The sequence below is a fragment of the Carlito syrichta genome, unplaced genomic scaffold (genome assembly GCF_000164805.1).
Source record: "Carlito syrichta isolate Samal-C Ts95f unplaced genomic scaffold, Tarsius_syrichta-2.0.1 Scaffold10796, whole genome shotgun sequence".
Lineage (NCBI taxonomy): Eukaryota > Metazoa > Chordata > Mammalia > Primates > Tarsiidae > Carlito > Carlito syrichta.
The window spans coordinates 173,518-188,540 of record NW_006954892.1 but is presented as its reverse complement, the minus strand read 5'-3'; the positions used below and the strand labels follow the sequence as shown (position 1 = coordinate 188,540).

General features: G+C 37.0%; 1 protein-coding gene across 1 annotated transcript in view; it reads left to right on the top strand.

Annotated features, from left to right (window-relative positions):
• ABCA12 (ATP binding cassette subfamily A member 12) overlaps positions 1-15,023 on the top strand; it is a 176,659-nt gene that overhangs the window by 55,943 nt on the left and 105,693 nt on the right. Inside the window, exons 4-7 of the mRNA XM_008053854.1 lie at positions 7,201-7,292; positions 9,751-9,848; positions 12,544-12,729; positions 14,556-14,734. Coding sequence (XP_008052045.1) covers positions 7,201-7,292; positions 9,751-9,848; positions 12,544-12,729; positions 14,556-14,734 — 555 coding nt within the window. The remainder of the gene's footprint in view (positions 1-7,200; positions 7,293-9,750; positions 9,849-12,543; positions 12,730-14,555; positions 14,735-15,023) is intronic.

Sequence of the window (15,023 nt, the reverse complement as noted above, 5' to 3'; positions counted from 1 at the left end):
ACTGTAAAGATGAGACAAGATGGATAGGTCTCATATTATATTAATTTTGGATCACTTTAGAATCATTTAATAACCATTTTAGCTAGAATGAGTGTAAAAAGAAAGGTTAATAAGACTCTAAAAATTTAAAAATTTTAGCTTGTATTATCATTACATTTATTATTGTCATATAGTTAAAACGGACATAGATACATGATTTAAAACATAACTATATGTAATTAAAGCATAAACATTGATAATTGCTAAATAAAACTTATCAAAGTGAAAAAAAGTTAAACTTTTATTTATCAAAAAACAAAGTAGAAGAATGTCTTAACTGCTGTGTAGACCAAAGTGTTCATTTGTTCCATAAGAAGGTGTTCAATTTCTACAGCACTCTGGAGACTATGTAAGTCACTATCATACAGAAATAAATGAGGCACATACCATGCCCTGTACAAACTTAACGATTGAATGGAAAAGAGAGACAGAGAGACAAGATAACAGGCAAATTTCCATATAACATGGGAAATGTGATGAATGTCTGTTTAGGTTTCACTATGCCCAAAATAGGAGACACAAATGGTGAACAGTACACAGATATCCTAAGACAGACCCCCAGGCCACAGACCGGTACCAGTCTGTGGCCTGTTAGGAACTGGGCCGCACAGCAGGAGGTGAGCGGTGGGCAAACAAGTGAAGTTTCATCTGTATTTACAGCTTCTCCCCGTCACTCGCATTAGCCTGGGCTCTGCTTCCTGTCAGAGCAGTGGTGGCATTAGATTCTCATAGGAGCGTGAACCCTGTTGTGAACTGCTCATACGAGGGATCTAGGTTGCACGCTCCTTGTGAGAATCTAATGCCTAACGATCTGAGGTGGAGCTGAGGTGGTGATGCTAGCACTGGGGAGCGGCTGCAAATACAGATTAACACGAGCAGTGAGGTTTGATTGCACATCCTTTCTACCCTCCAGCTGTGAAAAAATGTCTTCCATGAAACTGGCCCCCAATGCCAAAAAAGCTGGGGACAGCGGCCATAAGACATTGCTTCGGCCTGAGGAATATGGACCTTACTGGAGGGCATATTTGCAGAATGGATAGGTTTAGGTGGAGAGGTGGCAGCAGCGTTTTCCCAGAGGCCTTTAAGAATGTGGTTAAGGACAGGTAGGATTATGGTTACTGAAATAGAGGAAGGTATATTTGAGATAGGCTATGGAGAAAGAATGTCAGAACCCAATGAAAGAGAAAAATAGTTGGAGGCACTTACATAGGCACTTACTTAGAGGAATAGGCAAATAATTTTGCTACTGACTGTGATGGAGAAATTTGAGTTCTTTGCAGTGTTGCCAAGTTAACATGCCTGCTTCGTGGCTAGGTACAACTTAATCTATACAATGTCATCTGAGAGATAAGATGATGTCATCTCTTTCTCCTATTCTACATGTTCCTGACATCTACTCCTAATCTGCCCATCATAGTATTTTTTACAAACTTTTAGAAATATATTTATTTAGGCTACATGGTATAACTCCAAAGTCCTCCTAAAAATATAAAAAAACCTTAAGACAGAGCAACATATTAAGGCATTTTTATATCACAATATTTTAACTGATATTGCTTGTTGGGTTATAACCGGGTCACTTAGAGGAGAGAGATATTTTCAATGTGGACAGGCATTCATATCTGAAGCACAGATGATCCTTAAGGAGTGAAGATCAAGACAAAATACAAGAGGATAATTAAAACAATTAATATTTTCCTGTGAATGATGTCTGCTTGGGGATAGCCAGGAAGGACGACTGCATCAAATCACTGAGGAAGCTTCAATGCCTGTTACAGTGTCCTTAGTCCTTCCTTACTTGTAGGATTTACTTGTAAAAGCCAATGATGAATGTCATCTGAAACTCTGAAACTGGGATCAGAACTGAGCTTAGAAAACATCTCTCATCTTTCCAGGTGTCATTACGTAGCCATATAATTATAACCCTGGAGAAAAGGAAAAAAATACACATACAAATCTAACTAGCCCTTAGACAGAAAAAATATCAGAATTTTCTTTCCAGGATTTACCATATGTCCCTTTCCTGATAGAAATTCCTTTATAAATAGAATATACCATGGCACACACAGATACCACTTATACAGGTAGTCTTTCCCATTCACAGGAAGTACAAGGAACCCAGTATAAGTGCATAAATTTTATCATTATGATGATATTTATAAATGTGACATTTCCTGAAAGTAACTGTTGGTAGACATGTCTGAGAAGAAGTAAAATCTAATCTGTGTATAGGTTTTTCCCCCAGCATGATGGAATTCTTAAGTCCAGGATATCTTACATCCTTATTGAATTCCACTCTGAAACAGAGCCCTATAAATGCCACTGAGACAGAATCTGTGTCCTCAACATTTTAGAGAACAGGTCCTTAGCTCACTTCCGTGGCACCATGCATGAGGCGGAGTCCAACAAAAATTAGTTAAATGATGCTGTGGACCACTTGGTGATTTAATTCAGACTTTCTTGACTCACTGAGAGGGATGCATTTTCTGGAATCAGATATGCCTGTGTGCCAGATTCAGGGGACATCTAATTTTGCACAGTACTTTAATATGTTTCCCAGTAATATCAGTATGAGATTGTCTGTGAGACTTCCTCAGAGCTATTCAGAGCTTCTGATTAGGATTTTAAGTCTCCTGAGTTGGCCCTTAAGGAGTGGAGATGGAGAGGGGTTGAATAATTCGCTTATCTGTCATAGTTGGGTGCAGCGTTTCTCAACTTTGATTCTCAACTATTGGTAACTGGTCCCAGATAATTCTTTGTTGTATTGTGTGTAGTAGGATATTTAGCAACATCCATTTAACCTTTACCCGCTAAATGCCAGTAACACTCCACACACTGTTGTAACGGCAAAATATGTCTCCAGACATTATCAAATGTCCCCTGGGGGAGGGGGCAAAATTGTCTCCTGTTGAGAACTAATGGTCTAGAGAAGGGGGAGGGAAAGATTTTAAGGTGGCAAGAGGCTTGAATTAAGGTTATGAGTCTCAGTATCTTGCTCCATAAGAAATACGAATGATAACTCTGCCTTAGGGGCTCCGTAATGCGTTTCCATCCTTCCTTGTGCATGCTCTTACTTGGCTGGCCTCACGAATGTATCGTAATCCCTGGGTTTCTTATTTGACTTATCAATAATATTACATATAATAAGAACTTAATCAATGTTGGTACAGTTAATGAATGAATGGAGTTAATCAGTATTGGTGGGCTAATTAATCTCCCTTTTTAAATGAAAGATGTAGTGTATAAGTCAAGATTGGGTACATAAGTAGTCTAGGAACAGGTGAAGTTTGGGCCTCCCACTGGCTCTCACCCTGGATTAGAATCAGGTACTTTTATTGATTTTATGTGCTCTCTCCCTCCCTCGGCACTGTCCTGCCACTACCAATTCCTTTCTTGTATTATTTTGATAGGTGTTCAGGGCTCATTTGTGAGACAGAATGTGTGGTATTCAGTTCTTTGTTTCTGTGATAGATCACTGAGTATCATAGACTTCAAATCCATCCAAGTTGCTGCGAAGTCCATAGTTTTGCCCTTCTTCATGGCTATGTAATAATCCATTGTGTATATGTACCACATTCTTTTATCCAGTCCAGTTTCGGTGAGCAGCACGGTTGGTTCTAAGTTTTTGCTATTGTGAATAGTGCTGCAATAAACACGTGTGCACAGGTATCTTTTTTGTAGAATGATTTGAGTTCCTTTGGGTATATTCCCAGAAGGGATATTGCTGGGTCATATGGAATGTCAATTTCTAGTTCTTTTAGGAATCGCCAGTTTTCCACAGAGATTGAACTAGTTTGCACTCCCATCAAATGTGTAGAAGCGTTCCTTTTTCTCTGCATCCTCGCCAGCATCTGTTGTTTTTGTTTTATTAATGATGGCCATTCTTACTGGGGTAAGGAGGTATCTCAATGTGGTTTTGGTGTGCATTTCTCTGATGATGAGTGAATTAATTCATCTTACACTGCACTGTAAGTACAGTATAAGATTATCATTTTGAGGTTGTAGTAATATCCCTGGGTGCCTCATCTCTCAAGGACCTTTGCAGTATTAGGTATGCAACAACAAAGAGCAGGCCAAGGCCACTTTCAAAAGATGCTTCCTGGCTATAAGCTGTTCTAAGTGATATTCTTCATTTTCAAGTATCTAATGCTCGCCATGTGCTAAGCATCCTGCCATCTGCCAACACAGTACACTACAGACTTTTCTCAAGAAAGTTATGGTCTAAGAAGGGGGAAATTGATCATTACTACAAATTAGAAATTCCTCACATAAATAAAGAAATTAAATAAACTCATAAAATGAAGGAGTTACAAACCCTGGATGAGGGACTATGCTTCATCCTACCTCAGCAGCCCATGCTTGCAGGTTTCAGATCTATGCAATAATGAAGTCACTCATTTGGTATCCAGAATTACTGAAGGCTTCAGGACTCCGAAGGGCACACATATATAAAATGGCCCTTTCAGTTCCACAATGATGGTGAAGGTTGTGTCTTTGCACTATCTTCTCTCGTGGGTACTTTGAAAGAGATAATATTGGCAAGCATCTACGATGATGGAGCCCAGACAGGCACTGGGTACATGCAAATCATATCATCCAATAGCCTTGCAAGGTAGTTGTTATTATTCCTAATTTGCAGATGAAGAAGACAATGGGTAAGAACTTCTGGGAGGAAGATGCAGAGCTGAAAATCCAAAGGTATCCTCTAACTCTAGGCCTTTCTGCCACACCCAGTAGTATTCTCTTTTGATTTAATCAGCCATCAGATCTTATGGTCCAAATGTTGGGAATATAAACATATATGAGACATGGTTCCTGCTGCCAAAGATGGCACAACTTAGAATAGGAAAAGTGGTAGGAATAGGTACATATAGAAATAGAGTAAGTATGTAGTGAGTTATTGTGAAATAATGGGAAGGGTATTGTTTCTCACCCACTGCCCTAAGAAGCATAACTTCAGGAAATGCCACTAACTCGTTAAGACCAGCTACCCTCTTACACTCCTTTAGTAATTTAATAGAGAGTTAACAGAATTAATTACCTTTGTTTGGGGGATGTAAACTGTATTTCCACTTAAGGTTTTGATTCATCTTTTTGCCACATACTCTCTGTTGTCCATTTATTTTGCGCTTTCCATCTTAAGAGGTAAAAGAAGACAGCTTTGATGAGCCGTGGTAGTAGACACGTGCTATGGCATCACACCTTGTGAATGCAAGATGAAACGAAGAAAGTGTTTAGGAGAAAGGACAGCAAAGCACACATGATATCCTAAGCTCTCACTTCCACAAACAGACATACCAAGGCCACATAAAAGGATACGGACAACTATGTAACCATGGGAACTTCCAGGTGAAGGAAAGATCCTGTTAGAAAGGGAGGGGGGGCTCCATGATTCCTTGCCTGGGAGCAATCATTTCACTGTTAAGCAAGCACAGGGCTGAGAAGCCAGTTGTTTGCTGGGAAGGGAATGAGCTTGTCTCTTCGTGGTGCTTAAAGAATATTTGTAGGCGTCATTGTAGGGTTCTTGTCTGAACGTGGAGAGATGGGTAAAGTGTCCTCTGTGGAGCAGATAGAGTTTTTGCTTTTTGGAGAGCATACTTTCTTAGTTTCCGATTGCCTTTCAGTTTTTTCTTCCCCACTGCTATTCATTATTCGGCATTTTCTCTCATTCCTTCATTACTCATTTTGATCTTTGTCATTCTTTCTTTGATTCTGGTTCCTGTCCCTAGTCCTTAAAATTTTTATGAAGGCAGTTTTTCCCTCTATTTTCAAAATGTGTTGATATTCAGTAGTCTTCCTTGCAGTATTTCAAGCTGACCTAAAAAATGTCAAGAAAATGAAAAGTAAGCCTGACTTTCTGAAACTTTCTCAAGCTTCTTTTTGAGAGAGGGGAAAAGGTTCAGGTCAGTTCGTATTTTTATCTGAACAGTTTTCCCATTCAAATAGTCAGTATAAGGAATATAAAAACCTTTAGGGGAATCCAGTCAGGGTTATGAATAATTCAAATATGCATTAGAAGGCAGAACTTTTAGAGCAACCAATATATTTTATGGAGAATATTGGGAAAACACTAGAGAATGAAAACAAATATCACCTCTTTTTCTTTTTCCAATTACAAATAACAAAGTACCCTGGAATGAGAATTCAAATCTTGTTTCTAAAACAGAAGTCAAATTGAACCACAGCAGTAAACAGAATTTCTTGCTTTTCCATTATTTTTTCTACATATCTTCATATTTGTTAATTAAGCTTTTTAAAATAAATACCTACACAAAATTTGCCAACTTTCTGGAATTCTGAAAATTATTTGCAGCCAAGTATTTGGACTGATTTGACTGTTGAAGTATATATACTTATTTTAGGCACTTGCTTTTAGGTATACCCAGTTTTCAAGAAAACATGATTATCTCAGTTTTAATAATAAACTAAACAGAAAATTCATTTTTAAAAAAGAGAGTTAATAAATTGTGGGGTGGGCCAATAATGTTTTCTTCCAAAAGCTAGTGTGATCATGTCATACAGGAATTTGGGGCACCATAATATAATTATAACTGCCATGACATATTCAATAGAATTGAAAAATTATTTTAATGTTATTCTCTCTACACTGGTACCACCTGTGATGATACCAGCCACAGCTCCCGGCACATTCTAGATACTCAATAAATATTTGTTCTTTTCCTTCTTCCTTGAATCTTTATTACAAGTATGCAACTTTGAAAATCTTTTAATTGCCACCTATGACTTAATATAGAAAAATTTATTTTTCTTTTACAAATAAGTAGACCTTTCTTTTAGTCTTGAAAGACTCTGAGACTCTCATTTATTTGGGATCTGTCAACTTTTTAAAAGAAAAGGAAAGATCATACATACTTTTATATGAACGCTAATATTTTTAGTTTCTTTTCTGTATGATTAAAGTAAAAAGAACTATTTTAAACCTCATCTAGGCCATCTTCGCTGAATAAAAATATACCTTGTAGGAGACCTTATATATCCATTGCTGTATGGTTAGGTGAATTCTTCCATTAAAATCCCAGAAGGCATATTAAAAATGTGAAAGTCCTCAGAGAGCCCTGGAATCTGCCACACAATCCATTGCTATAACTAACTAAAATTAATGTGGGAGAAGTTATAGAGTTCTTACGTTTTCTTCTCTAGTGAAATTCTGAGAAAGTCATCCAACCTGGAGAAGGACAGCAATTTATCACCCCAGAGCACCCAAGTTCCAGAAAGAAGGCACGCATCACTGGGTAAGCTATTCTCTTCTGTCGAGTTTAGAACAAGCCTTTCGGAACAGTAAAGGTCTAATCTTTAAAAGGTTTATACTTTAAACTTTTCAAACAAAGATGGAATGCTTTAGAATATGCCTAAGAGATCTGAGTGTTCCTCATGGTTGCCTGAATATGATGGTACAATTATGCAAAGTTGTTAAGAATAATTAGAAATTAAGTTCTTACTGAAATACCCGAAACGAGGAAAAGCCTGGATATTGAGAACTGCACTGTTTTCCAGAACTAACTCTGGACCCTTAAGTTGTCTGCAATTAGATGATGCTGGGATGGTTAGAAAGCCTGATAATCAAAATTATTGGAAAGAATCTCAGAGTTTTTTCCAGACTTTCCATTTTATAGATGGCCCCACAAGTTTCAGTGTTATGTGTACAGTCTTACAGCAGGGCTGGTATGAGAAAGACTTCTAAACCAGCACTCTACCAGCGATATGCTTCTTCCTCCCACCTAATGCTGAATGTCACAGTCTTTACAGGGTTGTGTACTTGTTTTACGTCTAGAGCAATAGCTCTCGAACTTTCACATGGGGAAAATCTTGCTGAGCTGCTCCCTAAACACATGTTCCTGAGCCTTGTACCCAAGTGATTCTGTTCCAGGTGGACTTGAGAAACACGGATTAGCAGCCACGAATTGACAATTAATGCTTGAAACAGCAAGACTTGTTTACATTCATTAAACAGATACTTATCTGGTGCCTAATATCAAGTTGGCACTGTCTTAGGGACTGGGGATATATTCGTGAACTAAACAAGAGTTCTGTATGTCAAAATATGATTGGGGCTCTGGATAAAAAGGGAGTATCTTTAAAAATTCCATGGGATATTTAAAGCTCTTATTTATGATATTAAATAACACTCCAATACAAGTTGATGTACCAAGTGAAAAAATGTCCTGTGTTAATGGAGTAGGAGCATGATGGTGAATCGTTTTGAGGAGTTAATGTTCTGTTTTGAATGATCTGTGCGTATTTGGCCGAGTAGGTTAAAGCACAGTAGTACCAAGGTAATAATGTTATGATCCAGTAAGCTTTGCTTTGCTCAGTAGCCACAGACTATGTTTTTCACCCTGGCTAGTCATTTCACAAACATATTGCCTTGGTCTGGAGGAGTCAGATGGAGAATTCCTCAGCTCCATGGGAGCTAAAATAAAGCCTAGACCATATTGATGATAGGTCACTGGTATCGTTGAATATTAAGATTTTGCTGTGGCTGGGCATGGTGGATCATACCTATAAACTCAGCACTTTGAGAGGCAGAGGCAAGAGGGTTGCCTGAGCCCGGGGAAGGCCAGCCTAGGCACCTTAGCAAGACCTTGTCTCTACAATAAATAAAAAAATTAGGCAGGGCGCGGTGACTCAGCCTATAATCCCAGCAGTTTGGGAGGCTAAGGCGAGAGGATTGCCTGAGCCTGGGGGTACGAGACCAGCCTGGGCAATTTGGTGAGACCTCATCTCTACAATAAATCACAAAAACTAACTGGGTGTGTTAGCATGCATCTGTAGTTCCAGCTACTTGGAAGACTGAGGCAGAAGGATCGCCCGAGCCCAGCAGGTCAAGGCTGCAGTGGCTGAGAGCGTGCCACTGCACTCTAACCTGGGCGACAGAGTGAGACTCCAACTCAAAAAAAAAAAAAAGATTTTGCTGTGAGGACGATAAAGAACTTCTGTTTTAGATTTATAAAAGCCAATATACTGGTTTAATGAATGCCCATGCTATAAATATGACTGTATTCTTATGGTTAATGCTCTAAACTCAGAAAACTCTGCCCCATCACAAATAGTACTAGACGAGGCCACTTTGGGAATTACTTGGAATATACTTTAGTCCAAGCTAATTGCTTTATCCTATTTATTTGATCTGGAATGTCATTCCAAAACTACGTTGAGAAAGAGAATTTATGATTCTAAGCAGATTTCAGCATCCCAATTGGATAATTAAAGAAAAAAAAAAGACCATTATCACCAGATGTGCGTTGGCAGATCCTTTGAACAGATGTTGGCTGTGATGGATCTGTGGAGTTGGTGGTGGCACCTCAAATCCTCTAGGCCTGCACAGAAATGATTCGGTTTATTGGGCAATAATATTGGTGATGAAGTTTAATGACACAAACTGGCATGAAAGCAAATGACATATAAATGATTGGAAGAAAACCAAGAACAGACGAAAGCCATCACAATTTTCTATGAAAAGAAAAACCCATGGAATTTGTCATTTTTGCCAGTATAAAACTTTCATGGGAGAGGCTCCTTTGAACTCATTCTTGCTGAGGGTTATAAGAGGTCACAAGTAATACTTATGAATTTTTATGTGATCCTGCCCCTTCGTGTGTGTGTGTGTGTGTGTGTGTGTGTGTGTGTGTGTGTGCACGTGCACGCGTGTGTGTGTTTAGAATGTTAAATCTGTTCTTTCTTCTATTACAGTCACAGTATTTCCCAGTCCAAGTTCTGATTTTGAAAGTACTGGAACAGATACTTTCAATGGCAGTCAAGTGCTTGCACACATCCTTGGTTTGGAAAAGGTAACTTCATTCAGTTTTGTAATGGGCATATAATAAAGAGTGATGAACAAAGGCCTTTTAGATTAATAAGAGGATCCCCTGAGTACAAAGAGCCTTGGGACACCTTTCCTATTTAAAGTAATATTTCAGGCAGATTCTTTTCTTAGGAGCTTTTCAGTAAACAGCTTCACTTTGAGACATTCTGAATTCCTTAAAGTCTTGGGTATTTATTTACTTCCCTGTTAAGTTCCTTAAATGAACTTAAGGTTTTCATTTAGTAAGAAAATGGGGTGGTTTTATATATGATCTTTTAATTTTCTGAAGCAGAGGGGGAAAAAGGCTAAATAAGGCTATAATATTCTTTGAACTTGCTGCCTCATTCATGCTAATCATGTCTCTGGAAAAATACTGCCCCAAAGTAGGAAAATTATTTTCCTTAGCATATTTTAGAGAACTTACCTTCAGATTTCTCTCTGTTTTCTAGTGATCATTCTCCTTAAGATTTCCCAGGTTGCAAGATATAAACATAATTTCTATCAGAGATATGAACTGGCAACTAAATATGTGTGTGTACAGAGATTTTAAAAAATGGAATTTTAATGCCTTTAAGCAGAACAGATACTCTTTGTAACTACAATCCTACCTCTCCTTATTGTCTTTTGTCAAGCCAGATTCATACAGTGAGTTTTTTGTCTCGTCCCATAGGCATTTGAGTCCAGTTTTATGTGCTCTTCAGAAATGAAGAAAAGAGCATTTTCAACATTTTGCATTTGAAGAAATTTTCTCTCTCTTTCTTTCTCTCTCTTTCTCTCTCTCTCTCCTCCATCACATTCACACATACACACACACAAGCATGTGTTCATGTGCACACACACACACAAGCACATTCACAGACACACAAGCATTTGTAATAATATATCTATATCTTATGTAGTAGCCATTTCTCCAATCTAAATCATGAGACAAGTTCCTGACCTTTATTTCCATTCCAGTAACTATACCTCTGCTACTTAACATGCCTTTGTTAGTTACCCTTGAATTAACATTCTGTGTAACTGAGGCATCTCAATAAACTAGGTTATGTAAATAGGTCAAAGGCCAGCACAGAAATGGATGCCAAGAGAGGGTACCACACACATCAAGGAATCTATACCAGCACTGACAAAAATGGAAGATTTTCCCATTTAGTCCAGTATAGATGCTGAAAGTCTACTTTATACAATACTTGAGGTCTCTAACACTCCCTATCTGTCATAGAAGTCCCCTGATATACCCAGTTAATTCCAGTAGAAAGCTTCCCCCAATGAAGCCAGTGTGTAAACCAGGAAAAGTTTTTCTATTCCATTTTATTTTTTCCATGGTTCCTAAGCAGACAGTCATGCGCTGGAACAGGCTACTTCTTTAATATCTAGAAAAGTAATGCTATTCTCAAAATACCACTTTATTGTATCAAAACTCTTAAGTTCTCTTTCTCATATGGAATAAAATTTCAGAATTTTGTAAGGCAGCACAGAGCCATATATCGAAGGGGGGATAAGCCAAAAATGAATTTTCTATGTATAGATACATATTTTTAGAGTAGTTGGAGCAGGGAAGGGATGTAAAAATTAGGATGACATATTGATGCCTATGTCAGCAATCTCTCTGATTCCTCTTTCTTTCTCTTTATTACTTTCTGCAACCCTTGCAAGAATGAGTAGAGAAATCATTTTGGGGTGAGTTTATGTGGAATGTTAGAAAAGAGATATGGATCAATGACTAGAAGACTTAGCACCTATATACATCCTAGATAAGTGGATCTTATCTTGTTCTATTACATCTAGTTGAGTCACCAGATGACAAGAGTGTAGATTTTGTCATATAAACTTAGGGGAAGGATGAAGTTGGCCTCACTTCACAGGATTATGAGAATTATTATTAAGAGGATCTCTCAAAGTGTTATAACCAAATATAATCAGCTCTGTAAATACCTAAACAACTTAATCATAGTAAGGCAGTCCATAGTATAGGTGAAAATAATGCTCATCTGTGACTGCTCCACACTATGAAATATATAGGGGGATTAGAAGATTTCCATTATGAAAATGACTTCCAAGTGTTGCTTTTAGTAATTACATTCCTCAAAAATATGTTTTTGCATATTCTTTCCTTTTCACATATACTTTCCTTTTTTCTTTCTATATGTAAGATCTAAAGAGAAAAATTTCTTTGTAAATGGACATAGTCCATGTCTGTTCATGTCTATAAATAAATACTTGGTCCTAAGAATAGATCTTGAAGCTCCTTCTTTTGGAAGTCTTCCAAAGATCACAACCAGTTTCCCATGAAGCATAATATAGAGATAAGACATCTGAGTTTCTGCTACTCAATGTCCAGAAAAAATTAGTAAGATTTTTACTCATGAAGATTTTTGTCAGACAAGATCTGATACACTTAGGAATTCTGGCCAGAGACAGAAAATGAGTTCAATTAAACAAATCACAGGTAAATCATTTAAGTCCTAACAATGACAAGAATTTACTACTTTCACAAACTCTCTGCAAGTTCTCATGGGTAAACTCAATGTTTTTTTTGTTGTTGTTGTTATTTCAATAATTGCTATAATGGAGGACCTTAAAATGACTATTGAGAAGAATGCTCAAAATCCTTGAAGACTAGAATATTTTAACATCTATACTTACTAATATTATTTTACTCTCCTCACATATGCCTATAGCTGCTAAAGCAAAATTCAACTTCAGATGATATAAGAAGAGAACTCTGTGAGAGTTATCCAGGATACACTGTGGATTATGCCTTCTCCTGGACCTTGCTAGGAAAAAACGTATTTAACAAATTTTGCCTTTCCAACATGACCCTTTTAGAGTCTTCTCTTCAAGAAATAAAAAAACAGTTCTCTCAGGTGAGTGTAGATCTATGACTATGATCAAGGTCTCATAAACAGTAGAAAGAGGTGTACTATGTTCATTCTTGGATTCACAAAATGACTCAGCATGAGTCAAGGACAAATCTGTAGCTCATGTGGACTGGGAAATGCTGGCTGGGAATTTGTTCACCTTTGGCATGTTTTCCTCACACAGAAATTTGCACACAACGTTTAGTCCTAAATAATGTCCACTTATCATTTAAATGGGAAGGATTAAAATGATTTCCATGCTGAATCTAAAATATGATATCACAATTAATGTGGCCACACTTGTGTAGATGAAATATGACTTTGGTCTATTTGAATGAAGCTTGACAATTTTCTCTGAGATCTTAAATGAGATTACTCAGGATGTGACAGAAGTTTTATAATTAAATTCTTAGAGCCATATAACAATCTGAAGTTAGGATAATGAGCAATATTTTAAAATTTTTCTCAGTGACAGCAAACCTGATTTAAAAAGCTAAATTTTGATAAAAACAATATATTCCTTCCCAAATTATTGCGCATTAGAAGCAAGAACATTCTACTCCAGAGTGCTCGTGATCGTTGGCATACACTAGTCTTGAATGACAGTGGTGAAAATAAGAGACCAATAATTACATTAATGAAATCCCACATACAAAGAAAGATCACAAAAAGTATTTGGAATTCTCTTGAAATTTTATAGACAGGAATAAATTAAACAGAGAAGCATGCTCATTTCTAAAATTTTCCCCTTGATTCTCGGAATTGTATTGTAATTTCTTTTTAAGTACAGAATGCTTGAGTAACCCTTCAACAATCTGAGTTTTTCAAATAAACCCAATCCAATGTAAAGCACTTAAGATCTTTTCATAAAATTGACAGTCATGTAGAGTAGAATATGTGGACAAACATACATTGTTCAAAATCACATTCTCAGCTGGGTGAGGTAGCTCACACCTGTAAGCCCAGCTATTTGGGAGGTTGAGGCAGAAAAATTTCTTGAGCCCAGGAATTCGAGACTAGCCTAAGCAACGTAGCTCAAAAAAATAAAAATAAAAAATAAAAAAACCAAAAAATAAAAAAGCAGCACATTCTCAACATGAAAGATTTGACTTAAGACTGATCAAAAAACTCAACTTTACCAGTATAAATAAGTTTATTTTAAAAATTTCTTTGGATGAAAATATAATAAAGAAAATACTTTACCTCTAAAAGAACCAGCTGGATCCTATGATCCAGAGTAAGAGCAAAAGTCATAGTTTTCATTTATTTGTTTGTTTCTAGTCCAGGTTGTGATTAGGACATAGGTTCACTCACTCTGAATAATTTATTACAACTAAAGTTCCTGGCATTGTAACAGTACTTTGGAAATATGTCCTCCACTAAGTATGTGTAATTGTAATAGCAAACATTTTCCTGGAAAAAATGTACATATATGATATATACTATATATCATGAATATTTTATATTATTTATCTATCAGTTTTAGAAGCATGCCACCCAAACAATGGAAGGTCTAGCCATCGATATAAGGACGATCCTAAGAAAAAAGGAAACCATTACTTGGAGCCAATTTTATTTTAGGGAATTAATTTTAATTTCCAAATATATAATTTCAAACATTTTATATAAATACAGTTTTGTGAACCAAACTTTAAATATGGCAATTTCTGGAACCATAGGGAAAAAATTCAATTATATTTAAGAACATTAGAAATGGTGAAGATCTAAATAAATTGATTGACAAATCTCAATTTTTGTTGCCATCCAAGACAGTAAACCATGTGATTACAAATGTTAAGGTCTCATTTTACTCTGTGGTTTTATCTTTCAAGATATCAAGTGACCCCCAAAATCAGAAGATAGCGTTTCAGGAAATGGTCAGAGTGCTGTCGTTCTTCTCAGAAGTGCAAGAGCAGACAGCTGTGTGGCATCTTCTCTCGAGTTTTCCAAATGTGTTTCAGAATGACACATCACTAAGCAGTATATTTGATGTTCTTCAAAAGGCAAACAGGTAAGAAAATGTAAGAATTAACTGGAATATTATTGGTCACAAGTAAATGTTTTCTTAAGGTTACCGGTGATGATTATTGCTAGGTGGGTTATGTAAACAAAGAGCAAATAAACCTTCAGCACCTTGTGGATTTTAGCAATGAAGGTGAATGTATTTGTTATGCAAAGAGGAAACACACACTGTGACCCTCGGGATTATCGAAGTGTCCATGACGAAGTAAGGAGGATCCTAACAGTTATATCCTCACCTGGAGTCTCAGAGCTTCTGGGAATGGGGTTTACAGTGGGAC